General features: G+C 34.9%; 2 protein-coding genes across 2 annotated transcripts; both read left to right on the top strand.

The window, feature by feature from the left end:
• Positions 1–5,019, top strand: LOC142598147 (uncharacterized). The gene is made up of 2 exons (XM_075735104.1): positions 1–497; positions 5,001–5,019. The coding sequence occupies exons 1-2, from the start codon at positions 1–3 to the stop codon at positions 5,017–5,019; spliced, it is 516 nt and encodes a 171-aa protein (XP_075591219.1).
• A 175-nt stretch (positions 5,020–5,194) lies between these two features.
• LOC142598143 (uncharacterized) lies at positions 5,195–7,255 on the top strand (the record flags this gene model as incomplete). The annotated part of the gene is made up of 2 exons (XM_075735100.1): positions 5,195–5,274; positions 6,493–7,255. Coding segments are annotated over exons 1-2 (843 nt in total), but the record flags the coding sequence as incomplete, so codon positions are not given.
• Between the last annotated feature and the right edge of the window lie 1,278 nt (positions 7,256–8,533).

Here is an 8,533-nt window from a genome sequence, read left to right as displayed (position 1 = left end):
ATGTTTATCGAAGCTTTCAATAAATTGCCTCTAGCTGCTATAATAAATAGAACAATTTTTGCCGTACACGGAGGTATCAGTCCGTCGACGTGTAATCGGATAACAATCCAAAAAATAAATCGTTTTGTCGAACCGCCCCATAGCGGGCTGTTTTGCGACTTGCTTTGGGCTGATCCCATTGACCAAACTAGACAGCGTACGTCTTTCAAAACCGAGAATTTCATTGTCAACAACGTTAGAGGTTGCAGCTATTTTTATGGTTTTAACGCAGTTCAAGAGTTTCTGCAGCAAAACAATTTTCTCTGCATTATTCGAGCTCACGAAGCCCAAGCTCTCGGATTTAAGCTCGGAAAAGAAAGCCCGGAAACAGACTTTCCCACTGTCATCACTATATTCAGCGCTCCCAACTACTGCGACGTGTATGCAAATAAAGCTGCATACATGACCATTCAGCAGAATTTGATAAACATACAGCAGTTCTGCGCTGTTCATCATCCGTTTGTCTTCCCTGACTATACTGAATTGTTTCCATGGATGGTTCCTAAGTTGTTGTCGCTTTTGAACCACTTCATCAATGCTTTATTGTCGGTGCCAGACGTCAACATCGCCGATCTTGACAGTGCGACAAAGCAGCACTTAGAATCGTACAACGCTATGATTGTCTCAGACTCGAATAATGACCTTGTGTTTGAGTTTATGAATTCCAAAGTAGTGCTAAAGGAAAAACAAATTCGCAGTATTCTAATAAAAATCCAGGTAATAAGCAAATTTTTGTACATTTATGGAATATTAAAAACTCGAAAAAGCGACATCGCTCTAATAAAAGCTACTAACAACGGCGAACTACCCGCCACTCTATTAACTCAGGGCAAACAACAACTTGATAATTGTAAGTTTAACGTCGAAAAATTTTCTATTAGATTTAAATAACATTTAATTAGTTTATCCAGTTAATCTCGCGCTATGATACTGACCATAATGATACTCTGCTCAAACCTATGCAGTCAGGGTTATTCGAGTTTTGTAATACAATAATAATTCTAAAAATTTTTCTACTATAAACTTACTTGTCAAAAATACCATATGACTTGATTTGCAGATATGCACCGTTCTGCTCATTGTAAACAATGTTTGCAAACTCGTTTAGTTTGCAGATCGAATCACGACATAACTTGTACCTAATGTGGGTTGGTTTGCACTTATCATATTGTTCGGAACTATGTAGAATCGGTAATATGTACAGTAGCAGAGGAGACGCCGAATAACTAAATTTTATTTCAAAACCTATGTATTTTGTCTCCAAGTAGTATTTATCAGATAGATTAGTTGGCGGATAATTTCGCAACAACAGTTTTGGGTTCTGTATGTTAAGCAGAGAAATCAGTTTCTGCGGTAAAATGTAGCTGAACATCTTATTAAACAATACGAGTAAATTAAATCTCTTGCTAAGTTCTAGCTCTACTATGTTCGCTCCTGTATTGATGTCGGTAATGTTAGCTAAGCCTAGTGTTGCAGGTCCAAAAAATCTGAAAATCGACAATTGTTTATTCAAGTTCAGATTTACGTCGACCTTGTCAAGGATCGAGCTTATATTTGGAATTAGATCAGTTGTGATGTAATCGCTCAATGTAGATTTGTTCAGTGTTTGAAGCATTTTTGTAAATTCGTCAACCAGGTCTTCGTTTACATCTTTTTTTTTGAGCTGAAACTCAGGTACGAAATAGTTAACCTCTGCCGGTGATTGCGATATTTCTTTAGTATTGTTCGTTTCTTCAAGCACTTTTGGATTGAGTTTGTCGATCTTAGTAAAAGCTAACTCATTTCGCTCATTGAAAACATTATCAGTCACAAAAAAAGTTTCGGTATTTTCCGAATTAAAATTGCTTAATTTTAAAAAAGTCTCGCTAGTAATATTGGGCAACTGTGTTATTTTTTCGTTCTCTAATTTACCAGCATCGAAACCTGTTTTCAACGCATGTCCATCAAGGTTCGTTCTAACTGGATTTTCTAAATATCTCAAAAAAAACTCACAAGAAGGACTAGTAAATTGTTCATGTTTACAAAACTCCACCATGCTGTCTAGTTCGTTTAAATTAATTTTGTTCGTCAAGGTTTCTCGGTAATAACGATCCTGACTCAGCAAGTGTAAATTGAACAGAATTTTCAAACGATCCACAGGCCACGTAAAAACAAAAACAGCCAGATAAACAACGAGAATCAAGGAAATCATGTTAAAATTAAACAGCAAATTCATGAATTTAGGATTTTTTTTAGAGCTTTCATTTCGCGGTAAATAATCAGAGTAAAACGAGGGAACTTGCTGATCATTAAGATATTTTTGTCTCACGGAACGATGTAACCCTGAATACATCTTAGGAACCAAGTCTACGAAGCTACGATTTATAATATAAATATTTGTCACACACAGGCTCACGAAAAATTTATTAATAAATATTCGAAATTATCAGTTGACTTCTGCTTTAAAAAAACAGCTATCACATTTAATTGAATAATGTCGCAGTTATTTTTGGTCAAACTGGACAGAGAGGGACTTGTGCGTCGAAAATTACCTGTAACAAATTCTTTTATATACGTACCACTTTGAGCCCAGATCATCAACGTGCATAAGTTTTCGCAAACATACGTTAATTTAAGTGCGTAGATTTTTTTTTCCCTACACATAACAGTTCTTCTAGGTAAAACTCTACACGGTGTGTCCTGATTAACTGTAAGAACTGGTTCGACTGTCTCAAACGCCAAACCTCGAGGTACGCAATCAATAGTGTTTTTTAAAAACTTCTTGTTAAACTTTTGTACGTCGTCTTCTGTAATGCTATTTTCAAATGTGACGAGTGCTAGATATATTTTTTGTTTTTTTTTCAATTTCATCATGAAATGCTTTTTTGAGTTTAGGAAACAATTTAAATCCAGAACCCAAAAAATTTAAATCGAAAATGTAAAGGTGTTTCTCTTCGTTCTCATTAAGTTCTTCAATAGCTCTATTAATAGGTGAAAAATCTAATGAAAAATAATTTTTAACGGCAAGCAAAAACGGTCTACCCGTGCCGATCATACAGACATCAACATCTTCTCTTCCAGAGGGAATAATTTGAACGTTTTCGATGTTATTTTTTCTGAAGTAAGACTGAATGATTTCTTCAATACTATTGATCGACCGGTCAAACCATTTAGTTTGCGCTAGAGCTCTCGAAAATTTACAGTACTTGGCTTTGAACACTTTAAAAAGCTGTTTCTTTTGTGTACGAATAAATCAACGTAGGCGAGTTTTTGGAGCAGTTTACAAACAAGTTTAAACTGTTAGAGTAGTCTACATCGTCTGAATTGAAATAATAAATGTTGTCGTCGTTTTCAAATGTGGCTGCGTTAACACATATTTTTTCTATGAAGTGTGAAATTAGGATTTTTTCGTATCACACCAGAAAAATTTATTTGAGTCGAGAGCTGTTCGTTTAAAGCACAAAAATGTTTTTTTATGAAAGGATCTAAGTGAACAAAGAAAGCTATGTCTGTCCAAATATATGCTAATATCTGGTTTTGAACAAATAAAACACTTTTGTTCTTCAGAACAAATAAAAATATTTAGGCAAAATGGGCAGCCGTTATTTGATTCAATATTTAAATCGTTGACATTGGTTATTTGCTTGAGTTTGCAAAGGAAATTGCAAATTCTACATAGTTTACACTTGTTATAAATCATGTTTTGTTTTATTTCGCAGATTTTACCAGCCAATATACTCTCGCTTCTAAATGTCGATATTAATTATTTATTTTTTCATAATAGTATTGAAATTTTTGAAATCGAAGAGAAAGCTTTTTTAGTGACGTACACTGCTGCATGCGCAGAACAACTTATTTTGTATCCTCTTTCAACACATTGCTGCTGGTATTCTTTTTTGTTCGTGCTTTAGCTTATTTGGCCTTTAACTTTTTTCTGCCCAAATGTTTTTCAGACGCATTGTATGCTTCTAAATCGGATTTCATTTCGTCTTCTAATGTTTTTAACTTTATTTTTTTTGTTTTTTGATCTTCAAGGTTTTCCTCGTTTTCAATCTCAGCTTTGGTTTCCAAGGCTTCCAAATCGTTTTGATCTTGTTGAACTTGCAATCCTTCCTTCATGATTTCAGAGTTCAGTTTGTCTTTCATATTCTTTTCGGCCTTTTCTTCAACTTCAATTTTTTTTTCAATTTCGTTTTCTTTCTCTTCAAAATTTTTTTGTTCAGCCTCTTCTAGTTTTTGCGTCCGTTCACGCGTTTTTAGCAGGTTGTTCTTGTCGTTGTTGAGAAAAAGCCAACCCTTTTTCTTGGTTGTCAATTTTGAGTTTAGCAGTTTCATCATCATTCACATCAGTTGACGGACTAGTTTTATCGTCGTCCAAATTTTCTTTAGTAAACGTTATTAATCGCTATTATTTCTGTTTTAGTTGGCAGCGGCTTGTCCTTAGAGTCAATAATATTAGGATCGGTGTTTACGGGATCTATACAATTAACTAGCAGAAACCACAAAAAAAGGTGTTTGCTATTCATTTTGCTTATGATCAAATTATTATTTAAATTAAAAATAAATTTCTAATATTAACGAAAAATTTTCGCTACCGCTGTAAGCTTGTCAAATTCGCACTACAGAAGTATAAAATAGATTAATATTAAATAAATATTTTTCAGATAATAGCATGACTGCTAGCACTATGTCTTACTTGAGTTTCAATTAGTCATAATAACTTTCGCTGGCGTTATATTGCGGAAATTGAAAATTATAACTGCATATACCAGAATTGTGTTATAATTTGCATAGCAAATTCTCTGTTTTTTGATAAATTGGAGATTTCGCTGTATGCCAAAAATTCCCGACACGGAAGAGCTGCGAGATTTATATAACATAATTTACAACAAAATCGACATTGAACATCGTGACAACGAGTTTTTCGACAGGCTCGTCCCGAGCTTGAATTTATTAAATTTTTTCTCAAATTTTGATTTTAGCGTACAACCTAAACCGTAGTCTGGCCAAATGCACTTCAAGTCCTTTGAATTTGAGAGCTCTAAAAATTTTTTCGAACCAAGTCAAGGACTGTGTTTGCTATTTACTGACGATTCGTTTGCTAATACTCAATTTGGACATAGAAAGACAAGAGTGGATGCATTTTGTAGGGGAAAAACTAATGGAGGCGATAACTATGTCGAGTATTGTGAGTTCTCAAATGAATAATAGGAATCTTATCATGGCTACAGAATTGTCAGCAAGTATATTGAAACAGTTTGAAAACCAAATCAAAAATTCTAATCTGGCGCTCTCCAATATAAATTTCACGTCAAAACATTTTTTCGTTTCCTTTCCAGGACTTTCCGTTTGTTCTGAGCCGCCACATCGTTGCCACTCATGTTTGTCAAGCATTGAAGAAAAATCCAAAAAAATATATGGATACACTTTCAAACAAGCGAGCGACACGAAAAAGTTAAAAACTAACCATTGTTGAGTTTACCAGGTTCACTACAAACTTCGTAGTTTTAAATTCAGACGCAACTCAAATCGATCTCGTCGACGAACTCAGATACAAAATCACTTCCCGAGACAAAATTCTAAACAGACCTAAGTCCCGTTTGAGCAGGCTAAGCACGAAAAAAGACACGTCAATCAATAATCTCATTTTAGACGCAAGAAGAAAATTAAAACCAGCCAATAACGTTATAAACATAGATTACTCACAGGTTACAAACAATTGAAAACTTTAGAAGCGTAACAACTTTTCGCTAATTTCTGGACTTTTCCATTAATTCAATATTATAAACTAATATTAAATTAATATATATTAATTAATAATGATTTCATTATCATATTAAAGAAAGTGAATTGAAATAATTGTACGAATTGTTAACGATGCCAATCGTTATTTATTGAAGGAAAGAAGGGCTGAATATAAAACGTATATTTAACTAAAAATTTTTTTGATACTTTCGAGATGTGAACGATGAAATCCACAAAAGAAAGCTATAGAACTCGGATATCACTACTCAAAAAAACGCAAGCAGCACAGCTGAGGAAAAATAAAATTTCAACAGTAAGTACAATAAATTAATATATTTATTTAGCTTTTAAACAATATTTTAACCGCTTTATTGGAATCCGATAACACCAGCTCAGAATGGACCCAACTTTCAAAAAAACAGCTTTTAGACTCGGCCCTGGCTGTATTTAATATTCAGACTTGGCCTGATTTATACTGTCGAAAAATTCTTATTCACGACCCTTATTATGCGCAAAATTTTGCAGACTACAAAGATTGGTTGTTAACTGCGTATGGTAAACTGAAGCTTTTTAGTCATACACATAACACGTTTATGCTGAGATCGCTGGTGACGTCCAACTTCAAAGAAGTTTATTTCGAGTTTAAAAAACAGCGTTCTGTCTAGCGTTGCGCTTTCATTTTTAGAACTATTGTGCAAAAAACTTATTTATCGATGAAGATGTCTATAGCACTTTGCTAACAACAATCGAAGATCAAGGTTTTCAGCAGTCCACGTTGACTTCTGAGCTTGGAATTGGTTATATCAATCGAGATCACGGCAGTTCTATTGAAGAAAACGCTGGAATAATCAGTTTTCAATGCATAACCAATGACAGAACTACTTTTAGTCTGGAATGTCTGGCAAAATTAAAAGTAATTTTTAGTTGTCAACTTCCACGTATGCCGCGTGAATACATTACACGACTCGTTTTCGACAGAAATCACTATTGTTTCACACTATCGAAAAGCGGTGTTGTTGTGGGTGGCATTTGTTTCAGACCTTTTTATGCAAGCAAATTTGCTGAAATTGTTTTTTTGGCAGTTACAAACACCGAGCAAGTGAAAGGATATGGTACTAGATTGATGAACCATACAAAAGAATATCTACGTCACAGAGGAATAAATTATTTCTTGACATATGCTGACAACTTTGCGTTGGGTTACTTTCGCAAACAAGGATTCTCAACGACCGTCACTTTAGCACGGTACTTATGGTTCGGACGAATTAAAGATTACGACGGCGGAACTTTAATGGAATGTGTATTAAACCCAGATATAAATTACCTGACAATTTCTAACACTTTCCAAAAAAAAACGACTATACCTGGCTCGTTTGCATTTGATGACTCACATGGTTCCAGTATTTTCTGGAAAATTGTTATGGGCTTGTTACACGTACTATCCGAAGAACGAACTTGGATTTATTTCTTTATTTTCACAGATCAAGGAGAAGTTATTATCCAGCCAAGAAAAACCTGCAGCAAACGCCTTGGAAGAAGAATCTTCTTCAGGAGCCCCTTCACAGTCTAAAAAGGTTAAGAACAAAACATGCCTCCCACTCCTTTAGTCTCTGTGTCACGATTACCATGCTTTAACGAAATAAATTTAATTGAACATTCAGACCGCAAAAAACGAAATGCTTGCATTCCTTTGAACGAGCAAATTATTTCACTACTCGACACATTGGAAAAATATGAAAGTGCGTGGCCCTTTTTGAAACCTGTCAACGTTTCGGAAGCTCCTGACTACTTTGACTACATTAAACATCCTATGGATATTAGTTTAATGAGAGGAAAAACGCGCTTAAAGGAGTTTATAACACCAAAGATGAGTTCGGAGCCCATCTAAAGCTTATGTTTGATAATTGCAGGTTCTATAATCAAAAATCGTCAATGTATTACAAACTAGCGGATGACTCTGAGAATTTCATTATGCCGGTATTTGAAGAACTAGTAGATACTTAAAAATGAAACTATACTATTTTAATATTAAAAACATTATAATTTAAATTTATCTACACGACGTGCTTCATGATTAGCATTGTAAATAGTTTATTTATTTAACATAACTTTAATTAATATTTATAAATATGATGCTTTAGATTTTTATCCCATTAGATTTTGGCAATCAACGCAGCGCGGACGGCTGAGTTAAAAGAAGTGATGTCACAGTTTTCACAGAAGTGAGTTACGGTGAAGGTGCAAAAAGCTGGTTCTACTTCACGTTTTTCACAGATTCCATTATCTTGAGGACTTAAGCTGAATCCAATTGGACAAAGTAGCAATGGAGAAGTTCTGAGAATGCAATTTGGTCCGGAAGGAACAAAGTTGTCAGGACAAATTGTAGCCGTTGGTATTACAATAGCGCTTTCACATTTGCAGAGTTTGGAATCAAGACGATTTCTTGGGCAGATCAAAACTTCTTCAGGGCGGCTACATTGAGCAACGGGTCTGTGTATCTTTTTGGTGGCGCACTGACCCTCGAAGATAGATACAGGACATCTATTTTCTGGTAATACTTCGGTTTCAATGTAACATTTGTTGTTTCTTAATAAACCAATTGGGCAAAACACGTTCAGCTGCTTGACTGATGATCTTAACAACTTGTTTGCGTTCTTTTTCAGTAACAAGTTTTTTGAGGTTTGCCGGCAACAACAGCTGCGCCCGGAACTACTGGGATGGCGACACACCATCTACAATTGGTTGAATCGACAGTGACTTCCATGCCGGG

The sequence above is a fragment of the Dermatophagoides farinae genome, unplaced genomic scaffold, assembly GCF_024713945.1.
Source record: "Dermatophagoides farinae isolate YC_2012a unplaced genomic scaffold, ASM2471394v1 contig9, whole genome shotgun sequence".
Taxonomy (NCBI): domain Eukaryota; kingdom Metazoa; phylum Arthropoda; class Arachnida; order Sarcoptiformes; family Pyroglyphidae; genus Dermatophagoides; species Dermatophagoides farinae.
Note: the sequence above shows the minus strand (reverse complement) of the source record. Positions and strands in the feature narration are given on the sequence as shown.

What these genes read in the sequence shown, in the direction of transcription:
- LOC142598147 (XM_075735104.1), top strand. Translation starts at nt 1, where the DNA reads ATGTTTATCGAAGCTTTCAATAAATTGCCTCTAGCTGCTATAATAAAT.